Source organism: Physeter macrocephalus, chromosome 20 (genome assembly GCF_002837175.3).
Source record: "Physeter macrocephalus isolate SW-GA chromosome 20, ASM283717v5, whole genome shotgun sequence".
Lineage (NCBI taxonomy): Eukaryota > Metazoa > Chordata > Mammalia > Artiodactyla > Physeteridae > Physeter > Physeter macrocephalus.
This window is the reverse complement of record NC_041233.1, coordinates 85,515,562-85,533,261: the sequence shown is the minus strand read 5'-3', so window position 1 is coordinate 85,533,261 and position 17,700 is coordinate 85,515,562. Positions and strand designations below refer to the sequence as shown.

General features: G+C 44.2%; 1 protein-coding gene across 26 annotated transcripts in view; it reads left to right on the top strand.

Annotated features, from left to right (window-relative positions):
- Positions 1-17,700, top strand: part of PSD3 (pleckstrin and Sec7 domain containing 3) — a 706,021-nt gene that overhangs the window by 316,714 nt on the left and 371,607 nt on the right. For all 26 annotated transcript variants that reach the window (XM_055081025.1, XM_055081023.1, XM_055081027.1 and 23 more), the window contains one exon: positions 700-1,095. In XM_055081025.1, the coding sequence (XP_054937000.1) occupies positions 700-1,095 (396 nt within the window). The remainder of the gene's footprint in view (positions 1-699; positions 1,096-17,700) is intronic.

Below are 17,700 nucleotides of genomic sequence, written 5' to 3'. Positions count from 1 at the left end.
AATTAACGCCCCACGTATATTAACTTGTACGTTTTTTCTAGGTTGTCACTGTTTTGGTTAGCCTTGTAGTAAACACGTTTGTTGGCTCTTTTTTTTTTTTTTTTTTTTTTTTTTTTTTTAAAAGGTCGTTTACTGGCTGGCTGTTTCTGGACCTGAACTCTCTGCAGTGCTGTCTTATTGTCACCAGGGGACAGCCCTTGGATTATAGAATATTTATCTTCTTGAGGGCGTTTGGTCTTATTTAAACAGAAAATATTAACAGACTGATGAAAGTTTAGTGTATTTTTAGTCCATTAAGTTTTCACAATATATTTATCTTCTAATAGGTCATTTACCTGTTAATGACCTCTTTCTGTTAAAATTAAGAATGATGGTAACTGTTAATTTGGATTTGTGGAGTTTAGTTGGCTAAATGAAAATTTAATATTTTAACATTTTATTCAAATATTCGTTGGACCTGATTCACATATTAGGAAATAGTTCAAAACTATATTAAATTATGTAGAGGGTAGCATAGCATTTGTATGCTAAAGAGTTTTTGCAGCCTGAACATGTTTCTATGATATCTTCCTTCCCACATGTATTGACGTAAGCCCACTGAATACCAGTGTTAGCTCTATAGAATGTTCCCTTTTTTATATGGTTGGAGGGGAAAAAATAACCTAATATTGAAATTCGTCCGTTTTATGTGCTTTCCAGGATTCTAGAGCAAGAGGAGCACTTTCGGGCCAGAGATGATGATATCCTTGGGTCCGGTTGTGCAGAGGACTCCACTGATGTGTACAGCTCCCAGTTTGAAACCATTTTGGACAACACTTCTTTATACTACAGTGCTGAGTCTTTGGAGACTTTATGTTCAGAGCCTGATAGCTATTTTAGCTTTGAAGTGCCCCTCACTCCAATGATACAACAGCGCATTAAAGAAGGCGGTCAGTTCCTGGAGAGGACATCAATGGGAGGACAGCAGGACGTCCTGAGCATCTCCGCAGATGGTGGAATAGTGATGGGCTATTCTGGTGGGATCACCAATGGGCTGAGTGGCTCCAGTAACTCCACCTACGCAAAAGGCACCCCAGAGATTGCTTTCTGGGGAAGGTACTGGTCCCATTCTCTTAATTTTGTGCTGGTGGTTTTTGTAGCAGTTTTTCTTTGGGAAATCTGAGTGTGGAACATATTTGAAAAGCATTTGGCTGGTTTCTGTGGATATAAGTGAATGATGTGAGTGAAAAGTAATTTGGGTTTTTGGGGCAGGTAGAGTACAATTTAGTGGTTTGCCAAATTGGCAACCTGTGGACATCCTATTTGGCAGTATTTCTTGTATTACCATATGTAAATTGGATCCTGAACAGATACTTGTGGGTGATGAGTATGTATTAGCTCCCATGATGCAGCTTTGGTAGCAGTGGCCTGGTGCTGGGAAAAGGACACTGGGAGATCTTGGCTTTCATTCTGCCACTGGCATTGGTTGATTACTTGGGGCAGGTTGTTTGATTAGGCCAGAGATTCCTTGATTGTAAGTTGAGGGTGTTGGATTAGATGGTCACTGTAATCTCTTTTGGCCCTTTGTTCTGTGAGGTCCCATTCTGCTGGGAAGTCTTCGTGTTCCTGAGATGGTGGGGGAGGATCTAATTATATGGGTGCTTGATAGAGCTGATCCCTTGGTCAACGCCATAAATACTTATTTTCTCTCTCTACTTTAGGATTTAAGTCTTCCTAGAACACAAAATCACAAATTATGTAGGTTTTATGTGCTGTACCTGTCATTTAGTGATTCCCTGTCTCTTTATGGATTATCCAGCATTTCATCTCTTGTCATTCATCGTTCTAGGGTCATTTACCTGTCCTTCAGCATCTCCATAAGTGGGCAGAGAATGCTAAACTTCTTAATCATTTTATGAATTTAGTTTTAATATGTTTTTCCTGAATTAAAATGTGTCAATTCACATGTTTGGGGAGGTGCAGGGGAGGTTAAATGGGGATAAACTATTTTAAAGTTGTATGAAAAAATGTCAGTGGTTTTCTTTTTTAAAGTCAGTATACATATTACAGATTTCTTTTTTAAAAAATATATTTATTTATTTATTTTTGGCTGCGTTTGGGTCTTCGTTGCTGTGCGCGGGTTTTCTCTAGTTGCGGCGAGCAGGGGCTACTCTTCGTTGTGGTGTGCGTGCTTCTTGCGGTGGCCTCTCCTGTTGCGCAGCACGGGCTCTAGGCGCGTGGGCTCAGTAGTTGTGGCATGTGGGCTCAATAGTTGTGGCTCGCAGGCTCTAGAGCTGCGGGCTCAGTAGTTGTGGCACACAGGCTTAGTTGCTCCGCGGCATGTGGGATCTTCCCAGACCAGGGCTTGAACCCATGTCCCCTGCATTGGCAGGCAGTTTCTTAACCACTGCGCCACCAGGGAGGTCCCCATATTACAGATTTCTAATGAGCCTGTTTTTATGATCAGTCTGTTTTATGTTAAGTGTTTCCTATAAGCAGTTTATAGGTTTATAGTCCATTGGATGAGCACATTCAAGACTGGCACATGGTAACGTTGCAGCTGTGCATTTTCATGTGAAATAGACCATGGATGTTGGTTGTCTTCTTGGGTCACACAACTCTCAGAAGCAAGAAGACCTTGGTCTGAATTTCTTGGACAAACCACTTATTCTTTCTGAAACCCCCTTTGTTTATTTGCATAGTGGAGTTAATGATACTTAGTATGCTGTGTGGCCATGAGATTTAAAGAGTTAATATAGATTAAAGCACCTAGCAGAGTACCTGGTACCTAGTAGAAGCTGGAGCAAATGTGTGAATCAGAACTGGCTGATAAACCCGCATTTATACACGATCTCTAAGAGGTGGTGTCCCTGAGGGAAGGGGGGCATCCCTGAGAAGGGGGTGTTTCTAGAAGGGGTCAGAGAGAGGGGTGTCTCTGAGGGGACATCCTTGAGAGGGGGGTGTCCCTGGGTGGAATCGTGCTACTTTAGTCATTTAGTTTCACCATCACCTCGGGTAACTGTAAGTTGTGGTAAAATGCAGATAATTTCATTGAAATTCCAGTCCAACTTTCTGGAGTGAGTTGAAGTTGTTGGGGACCTGAGGTGTTTTTGGCTGAGAGGCTTTGCTGCAGAAGCCATAGGGAGGGTAAGTAAGTAAAGACAAGAGGTAAACATCAGCAAGTCAGAACAGGAAGGTGAAAGGTTTATCAAAGGTGTGGTTTGCAGACTCAGAGTAGAAGCAGCCATCATTGGGGCCAACGTGAGTGCCAGTCATTAGTAGGGCAGAGCTGGGTAGTTAAGAGAGAGTATTGGGGTAGGTTATAGTATTTTAGCATCTCAGATGTGGACAGTGGTATGCTTCAGGCCAACTTGAGATAAGGTTTCAGCTGTGTCACCTGCATTGTCAAACCATGAGATCTTGCCCAGCCATGAGACCGAATTCCAGTACTGAATGAGAAGCACGTTAGAGATGGGCTCTGGCACTGTCCACATGTCATTCACCCTTCCGTGAGCACTGCTAGTGATGGGGACAGACCAGCTTGGCAAGGGCATGCCATTTGTTCTTGGACTTGGCATAAGATAATAAGCAGTTACAGGTGGAGGAGGTTTTTTGTGTGGTGATTCAGGGTTAAAAATTAGGATGGGCTCAATCATTCTAAGAAACTTTAGGGAATCTGGAATAATTTTCATAATTTTCTCTACCTTCTCTGCCTTCTTGGTGCTTTGGAGAAGTTGTAGCACCAGAGGAATCGTGGGTTGAAGAATAATGATATTTTCCAGCTTAAAGGGGGCCTTAGATAACCCTGTTTTACAGTAAAGAATCTGAGTCCTAGTTGAGTGGGACAGAATTACCTGGCGACAGATCTTGCACCAGAATTCAAATTGCGTGACTCCTAGACCAGGTACATTGACTGTTCTAGGCTGCCTGGTTTCATATCTGTATTCTTTCTTTTGATCTAATTTCTCTCATGCCATATATTTATGGAGCCGTAAGTCTGAGTTGGTAATTGTAGAGCTGGTGGTTGGTGGTGGTGGTGGTGGTGTATGTGTTCAATTTTAGAAAAAAATTTCCAAATTGTTATCTTAAAAAAAAAAAAAAAAGGTCTGAAGACCCTAGGGACAGGAGAGGAATAAAGACGCAGACGTAGAGGATGGACTTGAGGACACAGGGAGGGGGAAGGGTAAGCTGGGACGAAGTGTGAGTGGCGTGGACATATACACTACCAAACGTAAAACAGATAGCTAGTGGGAAGCAGCCGCATAGCACAGGGAGATCAGCTCTCTGTGCTTTGTGACCACCTAGAGGGGTGGGATAGGGAGGGCGAGAGGGAGACGCAAGAGGGAAGAGATGTGGGGATATGTGTATACGTATAGCTGATTCACTTTGTTATAAAGCAGCAACTAACACACCATTGTAAAGCAATTATACTCCAGTAAAGATAGATGTTAAAAAAAAGAGAGAAAAAATTCCCAAATTGTTAATAAACCTGTCTCCATAAATTTTTTAATGTAATCAATGATCAGGCTTTTAAAAATTTCTTCTGCATTAAAACATCCCTCTGCAGAGGTAAGGAGTAGATAGAGGTACTGAGTCTGTTAAGGAAGTCCGGACTAGGACGCTGACTGCGCAGCTGTCACTCCGATTGACTCCCTTCTGTTAGGCACTCAAGGCCAAAGTGTTAGGCTTCAAGGAGAAAAATTCATTTATTAATAAATGTTGTGATAAAACAACACAGCAAAAGTGATAAGTAAAACGTGCACGTGCTTAGCATTCCACCCCTACTCACTGGTCTCTCCTGTTTCCTTGGCAGTGGACTGGGGGGTCTGACTGTGTTGGATAAAGTGAACTCTGAGGAAAGCACAAAGGAAAGGGAATGATAAGACTAATCTGCACTGATAATGCTGCCTTGATTCTAGCTGGACTTGAACCGAGAAAATTAAGCCCATTCCTATTGAGGTACTGCTTTTGATGTATAAAGTGTTAGATAGTATTATAAGATTAGGTTGTCTCTAAACACCATCTTATGTCCTGTGCATCATACGTATTCCATAGGTTTTCTTTCTTTAGTAAAGACATGGTGCTTAATTTGCATAATAAGCTAAGAGAAAGGAACATTAATGTTCTGATTTTCCAGGTAAGGAAACTGAGGCTCAGAGCAGTTGAGTAACTTGCTCAAAGTCACACAAATGGTAAGTGCTACACCCAGGATTTGAACCCAGGCAGTCAGGCTCCAGAGACCATTTATTTTTGATCTCAAAACAAACATATTTTTGTTTGACTTTGCCTAGGTATATTTTTTTAAATACTTTTCTATATCAGTATATGCTTTTACATCATTAAAGATTATTTCAGTGGCGGTATCTGACAGTGATTTCTTTTAAACACAGGATGACACTGTTCTCAATTGTGTTGCTTCCTGTAAGAAAGCTGGAGTGGTGGGGAGGGTGACGAGGACCTGTGGCACTTCAACACACCTTAGTTCCCTCTCAGGAACACCTCCCAGGCCCGGATTTAGCCCGGCTTTGTGGCCAGAGCAGGACTGAGCTCCACTTAAGTCAAAGAAGAAAATACTTCAAATCTGTAATATTCTAGAATAGGGTTGGAAAGGACGTTTGTAGAGAGTATGTGTGCTTTTTGTCTTTTAAAGGGTTATGTACCTTTGCAGTATCAAATAGGTCACTCATTATAAGCTGAAAACACCTCTTAAGATCCTGGAATCAATTTGGCAGGAATAGTTAAATTCTCTCAGGTGCTCTGAACGCTGATGTTGACCAGAGAGCCGCATGCCAATCCGGAAATAGCTTACCCTGTGAATGTAACACAATAGTTTAATGAAGGAGCAAAGAGTAGCATCCCCTCCCTTTGTGGTCCAGCTGCAGAGCACTCAGGCTAGCTAGGGGGTTCAGTGGTGCTGTGTGGAATCCAGTCACGTGGCTCCAAAATTAGAAAGGATAATTAGAGACTTACAGATACCCAGGGCCAATGGGTTCCTTTGTGTCTGGGTGCTTCTCCCTCTCCGGCCCATCAGCTGAAGACTGCAGCTCCAGTCAGTAAGTCCTGACCTGAAGCCTGCAGGGCACAAATGTGGTCACTGTGACCATTAGCAGGGCTGAATATCGTTTATTTCTATGGAGCTTGGGTTTGGACAGATGGGAAAAGGGACAGCAAATACAGCCATATGGCAGGAGTTTCTCTTTTGATTCTCTGAAATACACGCAACTGCCTGTTCAGATTACATTTTTGGTGTAACAGATATATATACCCCACGTCTCGGCTTCCCAGTTTTTCTTTCGGAGAGTGCTCAGGATCCCGAGGAGCCCCGCAGAGGGGGTGGATTACGTCTGTGTGCAGCTCTTAGGCCTGGGGAGTGCTCCGCTCAGTGGGGTCCGCTCCAGCTGGTAGTGCCGGGTTTTCTGCTTTCTCCCCTTTCTCAAATGAAGTGCAGACATTGGAAGTATCTTTTTTCTTCCTGTTTTTCTTTTTCTTTAGTGTCTTTCTGTCTAGGAAAAGTCACATGAAACAAGATTAGCACTTAGAGAAATTTGTTGAAGTGCGAGTTCAAGTATATTTTGACATCCCAACTTAAAACCTGCAGGTGTTTAATTAAGTAATTAACTAATTAATTAATTATTATTTTTGGCCGTGCCACGCAACTTTTGGTGTCTTAGTTCCCCAGCCAGGGATTGAACCTGAGCCCCGGCAGTGAGAGTGCCGAGTGCTAACCATTGGACCGCCAGGGAATTCCCTGCAGGTATTTTAGCATAATGTAAAATATTAAAATCATGTGACATTAGTTAAGCTGGTGACAGGAAAAGACCTTGATCTTGTGAACTTGTTCTGGGGGATCTGGCTGACCTCCTCTGTCCTCCAGGTGGGGAGCTCCTGCCTCTCTGGTTCATTCCTGCTGCTCTGGTGATCTCTTCAGGCCTTTTCTCTCATGTTTTAAAACTTGTTCTGTAGAAAATAGGTTCTCATTTTTCTCTTTCTATCTTCCTGAAGCAGTTGTGATGATGATTTTTTTTTTTTTTTTTTTTTTAACAACTGCAAAGGAGCCCCTACTCATTGCTGAGGGCAGGGGCTCTCCTAGCTTCAGAGCCGGTCATGTCTGGGTTCAGATCCTGCCTCAGGTACTTACTGGGGGTGTGATCTTGAGTAAGTTACAGAAAATCTGGGAACCTTTCCAAGTGTAAAATGGAATGAATAACACCTATTCAAAAGCAAATGAGATTAAGTGAAAAAAAATCAAGAATTACAAAATCAGGTGGTTTCACAATGCCTAGCATGTAGTAGGAGATAACTGTAAAATAATGATAATATGAACAACAGTGGTAACCCGGAGAAGAGTTGTTATGCCAGTCCACCGCCTTCTCAGGCCCTGGGTCAGCCTCTGAGCTGTCTGAAACACCTGATACTGGACGTCCTGAATAAAATTCAGTGTACTGTGGTGGGGTGGCATAAATATGGGGATTTGGGATCAGAAGACAGGAGGTCAGATCATCCTCTCTACTGGCTGCTTGGTCCTGGCTAGGTTATTTCACTTCTAGGAGCCTCCCATTCCTTAATGGCAACATGGAAATAACCTTATTACCCAGTTTACAGTTCTGTGGTAAGAATTTGCTAAGTTCTAGTTTGTGGATATTCATTTTTATCATGAGTTTTGCAGTAGTCTGAGTAATAGTCTAAGGAATATAAGAAAATAAATAAGAAAAAGCCTGATAAAGAAGGAAAGACGCAAGGATTTGGTGAGTGTTTGAATCTAGGACATGGGGGCTGCTGCATCAAAGTGATTGTGAGATTTCCAGTGTGGGTGACTTACCAAGTCAGGAAACGGTCGTGGGGGTTGGGGGGAGCAGCAGGGTTTGTAGGAGGGTGCCTCCCAGCGGGGTCTGTTTACACAGATTGAATTTGAGGAGAGGGAGGACCCTTCATGTGCAGAGACTGGAGTCGCCATTGGGAGGGGAGGCTTGCAGTGAGCTCTGGGAGGGCTAGGAGCGGGTGAGGCCGGGCTGCAGAGAGGTGCACACAGGAGCCCTTGGGTGCTGCCCGTGCGGCTTTCTGACGCCACCTGGGTAGGACGTACGCCTCTGACGGGCGTTTCCGGGCGGCTCTTCGGTGCTCGCCTTCAGTCCCCAGCAGTGTCTGATTGTCAGGGAGCCGGTGTGGCCGTCCTCTCAGGCAGGCCTGGCCCTGGCTCTGGGGGTTTGGCCTCTCCCTGTTTGCTGGGGTCTCTTGTATAACTCGGTGATGACTTCAGGAAATGGTCCTGGATTTGAAACAGGGTTTCCCAGAAGCATTCTAATGCTGTAGTTTAAACCTTAAGACATACAAAGTAGTGCCCTGGATGTTGGTGTGAAGAGTGCTGTGGGGTGCTGGCTAAGTGGGTGATCTTTCAGCCAAGACTATATTGAAAGACTTCAAATGATAGAGGACGTTGGAGTTATGTGTTATTACAAGGAGAATCATAGCTCTAAATAAAAACTGGATTGGCGGTTATTTTAACTGGTCAGGGTGATGCAGCAATCTTTCTATTCATATATCAGTGCAATATTTAACTTTTAAAGGAAGCAATAACGTTTTCTCTCAGCAGAGGTCACTTAACACAAGACTTGCAACATTGGATGAGAAACGTTATCCATTGATCCGCTGGGGAAGAAAAAAGACAGAGACCTTCTCCAAATAAAGTTCTCTGGAAGTCTTTTACATAGAAGTACTAATTTATCAGAGCCCCAAATGGGTATGTTTCTAGTGCTTTAATCTTGTTTTTCTTTTTCTCCCCTGCGTCTTAGACGCTTTCTGTAAACTGTATTAAATTGGCACAAGCTCCTAGCAGAGCCCTGCTATTCAGTACCGTAGGGCCATGGTGCCAGGCGAGTTGAACATAACCTTTCTCATGCATGCTAATGAGGATTAATGTAAACTCCATCTAAACCATCTAGCGTCTGAATGTTAGAGAAATGCCTTGACAGCATCTCATGCCCTTGTGCTTGGGCCTCCGTCCCCAGGCACTTTTCTCTGAAGCTGGAATTAGGAGGCACTCTTCACGCTTTGCCACAGATTATGACTCTGCTGGTCGAGGGTGGTACCCAGGCAGAGACAGCTTCAGAAGCTTTTCGTGGAAAGATGCTCATGTTCAGCCTAAGTTGTCAACCTCTCATTTTTGAGCTTGTCAGTAATGTGTAATGCAGACCTCATCCCTGACCTATGCAGTCAAAATGTGTATTTTAACAAATTCCCAGGTGATTCATAAGTACTTTAAAGTTTGAGAAGCACGGGAAACTGTTAAAGGCAGAATACAAAGCTGAGTAAGACAGTCCCTGTTCTCGGGGCGGTGGTGGGAGGGGGAGCTGGCCGGGCAGGCCCGTTATATGTCACTGTGCTACTGGCAGGGAGAAATTTCTTAACAAAGGTTCATAAAAGTGAGTGGCCCTGGCTGTGAACTTTGAAATGATTTCTTGTGTCACCTTTGGTGTAGTGATCACAGGGTGCCCATCCCTGCTCTAGAAATATAGAGGTTGACCCATTTTCCTGCTAGGAAACAGTATGGTTTCCTAGTGAAGAGTGTGGGTTAAGTCAGACTGCTTTGGCTCTTATTTTGTGAATTATCTCTACTAAACCTCAGCTTACTTATCTGGGAAAAGGGCTAATAATTTACTGTCACTTGATGATTACTCAAAAAATGTTGGCTCTTATTATCAGTAATAACATTGCTTGAACTGTTCTCTTTAAAACTTCCTCAGTCACCTGCTGTGAGTGTACCATGGTCAGATCAACTTAGGATGTTGTTTATCTATAATAATAATTCTAAGAGCCTTAGATTACTTGAAGGTGAGGAGTTTTAATGATAGTTTATTTTCTTCCTAATTATATAGCAGCTGCACCTTGACACAAAGGTGACATTTTCTAGTCAAGAGTAGTAGTATGAAATCTTTAGTATAGAGAAATTAAGAGGTACTGAATAATTATTATTGTGAAACAAAATTATAAATGCTCATCATTCACACTCCATTCACTTAGCGACTACTTTAGGGTTCATCATATAATATTATACTTCGGTCTGAGCCTGTCCCTCCTATTAGGCAGTGAACTTCACAAGTCTTTAGATTTAAGACTCAGAGAACCTCTGTTACAGAGTCCAGCACATGCTGGGTGCCCAGTTTTTGTTGAATGAGGAACTGAGTTAGCAGCTGCTCTATACTAGGTACTAGGTGTCTCCCAAGGAGGGGGCAGATAGCTTCACAGATCGCTCTGGAACAGGGCCTAGTGGGTGGGGCACTAAGGTTCCGAGGCCAGGACTGCTCCAGTGTGGGCTTTGGAGGACCCGGTGGGCCTGTGGACATGGTTGTGGGCCGGGGGAGACTTTCCAGGTGGAGGCAGAGTTAGAACAGCTGCTTGGATTGGGGGCTTGAGAGTGGGGAGTTGAGGGCTTATTAATCTCTTTGCCTCCTGTTGTGTTAATTCTCTAGATTGAGGCCACTGAAGCCACTTGAAAGGCAGTCATCATGCAGTTGACTTTTACAACTTCTGCAAGTCCTAGGCTTACCCAGAAGTGTAAAAGTTAATAAACACCTTCCATCTCGCCAGCCAATTTGAGAAATAAAATGTTGCAGTCAGTGCCTCTGTGGTCCCATCCCTCTTGTTCTCTTCCTAAAGGTCACCATGACCTGTGGGCGTGTATTGTGCCTATATAGGTATGAATCCATAAACGGTATATGGTATTCTTTCCCATGTTTCTGAACTTTATAAGTGCTGTCTTGTTTCCTTTTGTAACTCACTTATTTGCTCAACATTTCAAATTCATTCTTACTGATTCATAAAGCCCTAATGTATTAATTATTTGCTGAATAATATTCATTGCATGAATATACACTGTAACTAATTTTCCCATTTGCCTAGTTATGAACATTTTGGCTGTCTTGTATTTTTGTTATTTTAAATGGCATGGCAGTGACCATTCTAATTAGTGGCTTCTTGTGCACATGTGGAGAGTTTCTCTAGGCTAGGTATATATTTAGGAATAAAATTGCTGGACAGTAAGTTATAATCGTTTTCTGGGTGAACCAAGGCATTCTTGAAAGGGCATATTACATTTTCTTTGAGAGTATGTAATTTTATCTACTTCTGTTTATAAAGTAATTTTTAGTTATTTTACCTCCTGATCCTTATAATTCCCAAATCCCAACAAAAATAGCAGGAGCTTAAAGAGAAAGCATGGGAAAGAAATGAAGCGAAACCAGTCTCCTTTCCCTTCAGGAGCTCTGATGCGGACTCTGTTATCCATTAGTTAGGCCTGGTGCGCGTCCGTTCCGTCCGCCCCACCCCGCCCCAAGTCCTATAGGTCCCAGTTTCTCAGATGCCTTGGCGGCAGTTGTTGCCTGCGTCTGACAGCTGCGAGTGTTGCCTGTCCACTTCTGGCCGTCTAAAGCAGGGTTTGAACGAAAGGCCAAATGAGTCTTTTCATTTAAGGATAGCAGAAAAACAGAAACAAAACTAGAAAATAGGAAAACACAAATCACATAAAATTAGGTGAGAATTTAACACAGGTGAATTTTATATAATATAAGTGAATCAGATCTATTTATTGCCTATTTCAGCCATTCCCTTATAGCCAGAATGTGTGTGCTGTAGGAAATGATGGTCTTCAAAAATAGTACCTCAAAAACCATAGTGCTACTTAAGAAAAACAATGCTGAGATTAGCACTTTTTTTCTTCTTTTTCAAATGATGTTGGACACTCTTTCTCACATAAGCAGCAGCCACTCCAGATGAGCTAGCACAGTTGTCCTTTCTCCCTGTAGTCAGCTGGCCTCCTGGCTTCTAAAGAGTTAAGCTGGAGGTTTGTGAGGTCCTGCGTGGCTTCCCAGGATCTGGACTTCTGAAGCTCTCTTGGAGGGGGGCTGCCTGCGGAGAGGGGAGGCGGGGCAAGGGGAAGTACTCCTTCAGCTCCTTCAAGTTCTTACCCCGCAGCCCTGAGGGAACAGTGGCGTTCTGGGAGAATGTCGCTGCCGAGTCAGGGTGCAGCAGTCTGCGCTCTCAAAGGAAGCAGCTGTAGAAGTGCATTGAAAGAGCCCTTGCCGCTGATGAAGCTCTGCTAAACAGATGGGACCAGAGGATGTTCTTTGTATTCGTGACAAAATTAAGGGCAGGCTGTTTGCTGACAAAGGTAACTGGAATTGACTTTATGTTCTTTGTCTGGTCCCAGGCAGTGCTGGATTATGTGTGATTGTACAGAAAATTCCTTGGATTTTAAACTTTTATTTCAAGTGCAAAACATTGTAAGAAAGTCTTAGAAGAAACTTAGGAAAATGATAATTCCTGTATATTGTTTTCCAAACAAGGATGTCCGAAGTGCGGAGGGTGTACTTGTACGGGGCTGTGATGTTTGGCCAGTGAGATGCTCTCTTGATGGAGCTGTGCTGCCCTTTGAGGCCAGCAGGTGTTGCTCTGCGCTCCTGCACCCGGGGCGCTGCCAGCTGCCTTCTACTAAACTTCAGGCGTCGAGAGGTCACCAGCTTGAGCTTTGTCATTTCAGTGGAGTCCATTCTGACTGCTGCGCAAGGCTGCCACTCTTATTTTGGTGTATCACTGCTCTAAAGGGAAGTTAGCTGTGCTGTTAGTGAAGAGACATGATCTGTCTTAGAATTTGGCGTTGGTTTTGAAACTTCAGAGACTAGTCAGTTATCTAAAGAAAAAAGATAAAGGGAGTTTTTATCTGGAGCTGCGGGAACGAGCTCCACAGTTCTCTCTGGGAAGGTCTCTTTTCACGTTCAGGCCAGGGCATATGCTGGGTCGCTCTAGGGTCAGATGGTAGAGAAGGGCCAGAGCCAGTGCGTTGACATTACTTCCATTCTTGAGATGCTTGGAGTTAAAAGATTCATGGACACCCCAAGGCCGGTGAGAACCCCAGGGCTTGGATGTCTGGGGTAGTCAGCTAAGTGTAATTGGTGTGTTGGTGAGTATGTATGAGCCTGGACTGAGGAGTCATAGTCTCAGCGGTTTAAGTTTTACCTCCGTTTCTTACCGTTTGACCTCTAGTGAGTTACTTCACTACCCTGACCCTCAGTCTCTTCACATGTGAAGTAGGAACGGTGACCGGAGCGAACACGGGGTGGCGGTTGTGAGGGTTAACAGAGGTGCAGTGCGTGGGCGAGTTCAGCAGCCTTTCTCCCGCCTTAGTCAGAGCTCAGCAAGTGTGAATAAAGCACGGCTATTACTGTGTTTAGTCGTTCTCCCTTACATCAGGCGTGAGAGGTCCTGGGCCTGTAGACTGGTGGTCACCAACATGGACTTGTGGGTGCGCTCACACAGTAAACGTGTCAGGGCTTCTTTGTGCCAGGGCTCCAGGCGGTGCCTCCTTAGTGCCTGTGGTCCCTTGCCCCTCCCTGCCCCCCTCCCCCAGTCATCTCTCAGATGGAGCCTTTGTGGAAGGCTCCACCAAGCGAGGGAGGAAGATGGGTAGATGGGTACAAAACCATCAACACTGTGAAAACGTCTTTATGCTCAAGTCCTTTCAGTGAGGGTTAGTTTCATCGTCTTTGAACGGGGAGAACAGCACTATGCGCTCACGTGCTGCACAGGGGCCATGCACCCCACACTGGGAGTGCAGTGGAAATGTTGTCGGGACCTGGCTGCTCCTTCTGGTTCTTCCTGTAGGTGCAGGTCGTGCTCTGCCTGCAGCGGTGGCCGCTCTTACCGGGTTTTTCTGTGTTCCCAGGTTGGCCCGTTCTGTCTTCATGCTCCAGGAGTTAGTGGCTGGGCAAAGCTCCTTAGCTCCTATTTCCTGGACTATAGCTTGTGGATGATGTCTTTTTTCCATGGTTATTGAAGGCATTAAATGAGATAAAATATGTGAAAATGCCTAACAATTTGTTTGCTCCTTTAAGAATTGCTCTATTTTTTTCCGTTACTATGAGGGGAAAAAATCATACAATTTGTAAATGAGTCTCTTTCCCTCTGTTCTGCTTTTATAAAGGTTTCATGTCTAGATTAGTCTTTCTAAAGCTTTTGTTTAATTTAAAATAGTTTAAATAGTCAGTTTCTGTTTGCCTGCATGACTTTACAGTGCAGCTAATCCTTATAGCTTTTATTTTATTTTATTTTTTTTCAAGTTTAAACAATTTTCCCTTTATTATAGCAATTCCTGATTACAACTTTAAACAAACTACTGGAAATAAAAATAAGTTAAAATATTTAAAAATTTTCTACAATTACATATAAGAAAATAAGACAGCACACACTGAACAAGGCTCTTAATCTGAATACTAAACGTCCAAAAGTCATAAATGAATCAACAGACTGAGCTTCATAAATCTGACGGTACCAGGGAGGCAAAGAAAAAAAACATGATGATACAGAGAAAGTAAAGGAGGAGAGAAAAGGAAGAAGGCAGAGATATCTTGTTGGATTATCAGAATATATATATTTTAGTCATAAAATATATGTAGCCTTATAGCTTTTAAATTTAATTTTGAACTAGTTTTCAAAAATACAAAAGGAATATGTGCCAGTGGTAACAATTCAAACTGAAGTCCCTGTGGTCCCACTTTGCTGAAGGGACCTCCTGATGGTTCCTAGGGTGTCCTTGCAAGGCATGGTCTGTGCAGCTCTTTGGGGGCCAATTTTAAACTGCCTTACAGTGTGAAAGCACAAACGATGGAAAGTTCTTTCGGAGTTGCCAGCCCCCTGAAGCGTGGTTCCTCCCTACGGCGCTGGAGTGTTTAGCAGCCCCTTGGAGGGCGCCCGCCTGCACGGCTGGGCTGTGTCACCAGAGCTGAGTGCATTTGACAGGGCCAGCTGTAGCCACACCGTGTTTCCTGCCATCAGGCCAGAGTTCCTGCAGGAGAGTGAGCCATGGGCCTCTCTCAGCAGACGCCAGGGCTGACCCTGCTCTGGAGATGCCCAGTCCTGACATTCTAGGGAGGCAGAGCCTGTGCTGGGTTCCAGCAGGGATATTAGTGATTATGTAGCCGGCCTGAGGGTGTGGTTCCGGCACCCCACTGGCGTACCTTTGTGTTTGGCTTTTTGTCATCAGTAACGTTGGGTTGAGGGAGCGTCAGAGAGGCATGCTGCGTGTGGGCTTGGAAGACACGGGCTCAGCTGCCAGCCCGGCTGCTTACCAGCTGTGAGCCGGGGCAGAGCTTCTTTGGTCCTCAGTTTCTTTGCTTGGAAAATAGGACATTGTGAGGTGTGAAGTAAAATAATGCATGTGACAGTGCTAGGTAGACTACGAAGTGCTCTGTGGATTCTTTAAGTCTCTTAAGTGTTTGGTGTCCTTGACCTTACCCAACCTCTTTGTGAGTATCGTGTGTCCCACCTGTTCCTGAGTGGTTGCGGCATGCCTACAGCCTGTCTTCAGAAGCAGGGCAGGCAGCAGAGTTTCTGCGCTCAGAATGTTCTTTACAAGCCACTCCCTTTTGTTGATTCAGCTGGTCCTCTGTGGAGGCCCTGCTTGCTTTTCAGCCAGGGAGACAGTGGGGACTGAGGCCCAGAGCACCTCCGTTGGCCCAGCTCTGCTACTGATCCTGAGGCCCAATCACTTCCTCTCTTGATCCCTCCATGTCCTCATCTTTAAGACGTTGGTATTTGACGTGGAAATGATGATTCTCTTCCTTTTTCTGTCTTTCCTCTACCTTGCTGTATCTATCATCTTACTGAACAATTTCTGCTTCCCCTTTTAAACAACTTGGGACAGTTATCTTCAAAAAGGTAAGACAAGTGAGTAATGAGGCTGTGAACAGCAAGTTGAGGAATGCTGTGTTGACTTCTGAACCCTAAATGTGGAAAGGGTGACGGGGTGTTCAGGGTAAGTATCATATTGTCCTGCCCGTAAGCCACTGACCTTGACATTGGTTTGTTTTGTATTCATCCAGAACTGGTCACCTTTGATTAGGGCTTCTGTGTCTCAGACCTGTTGTTATGGGAGCTGTGAGAACCTGAAGGGGAAGAGAAGAAGGATGCCCTGCCAGCTGAAATGGAGATGCCACCAGGAGAAGAAATGGAGAATGAATTTCTTGGAGCTGGAGACAGTGATCCCTTTGGGGCAGGGAGGGCCTTTGGCCAGGCTGTGTGTGCGAGATGTTTGTGTTGCTGTGGTTTGGTTCTCAGTGCTGTTCATCCATCCTGGTTTCCTAAGTTCTTTGTCTAAATCTTGTTGAATAGAGGAGCACATCTAGCAGGTGTGGACATTTTAGTCTGGCTTTCCCAGGACAAGACTGCATTTCTGGGTGACAGAATGACAGGGAAACATTTGTATTTCTTCAGTGTTTTGCTGCTAAAAGATAAACAAAAAGACAGTTAAAAACTATCTCTACAGCTTACAAATCAGAAGGCTCAGGACCGGCCCAGGTAGGGGGAGACAGTCACTGACCACTGGAACTTGTATCTCTAGTGAGTCCCTTGGGGGACCCATCAGATGAGCCAGCTGTTAGAGACTCATGAGTTGTCCTTCAGGTTGAAATAGGTCAACTAGAGAATTCCAGCACTCCTGGCTTTTAAGGCGGTGGTTGGTAGGAGAAACACAGATTTGTCTGTGGTTGGCTGAGTGATCCGAGTGTGTGACTGTGTTACAGGAATCATCTCTGCCCTAGACCCTTCCAGTTGCAATGTCAGTGAAGATTCTGTTGCTCAAGACTTGACACTTCTTGCTAAATTCTGAAGGGTGGGGTCTCAGATACTGACCTACCCATAAACTTTGGAACAAGCAGATCAATATCTATTTTTTTTTTTTTTTTTTTTTTTTGCGGTACGCGGGCCTCTCACTGTTGTGGCCTCTCCCGTTGCGGAGCAGAGATTCCGGACGCGCAGGCTCAGCGGCCATGGCTCACGGACCCAGCTGCTCCGTGGCATGTGGGATCCTCCCGGACCGGGGCACGAACCCGCGTCCCCTGCATCGGCAGGCGGACTCGCAACCACTGTGCCACCAGGGAAGCCCAAGATCAATATCTATTTAAGTGCCAGGTGTTATAAGTGCTGCTTCAGGATTGGAGGTGGGGACATGGCCAACAGGTTTAGAAGGTAATGGAGAGTACCAAAAGTAATGGAAATAAAAACAAAAATAAACAAATGGGACCTAATGAAACTTAAAAGCTTTTACAAGGCAAAGGAAACTATAAACAAGACAAAAAGACAACCCTCAGAGTGGGAGAAAATATTTGCAAACGAATCAACCGACAAAGGATTAATCTCCAAAATATATAAACAGCTCATGCAGCTCAATATTAAAAAATACAGACAACCCAATGAAAAAATGGGCAGAAGACCAAATAGTCATTTCTCCAAAGAAGACAATACACATGGCCAAGAAGCACATGAAATGAAAAGCTGCTCAACATCAGAGAAATGCAAATCAAAACTACAATGAGGTATCGCCTCACACCAGTTAGAATGGGCATCATCAGAAAATCTACAAACAACAAATGCTGGAGAGGGTGTGGAGAAAAGGGAACCCTCCTTCACTGTTGGTGGGAATGTAAATGGATACAGCCACTATGGAGAACAGTATGGCGGTTCCTTAAAAAACTAAAAATAGAATTACCATACGATCCAGCAATCCCACTACTGGGCATATACCCAGAGAAAACCATAATTCAGAAAAGACACAGATGTAGAGAACAAACGTATGGACACCAAGGGGGAAAGTGGCAGGGGGGTGGTGGTGGGATGAGTTGGGAGATGGGGATTGACATGTATACTCTAATATGTATAAAATGGATAACTAATAAG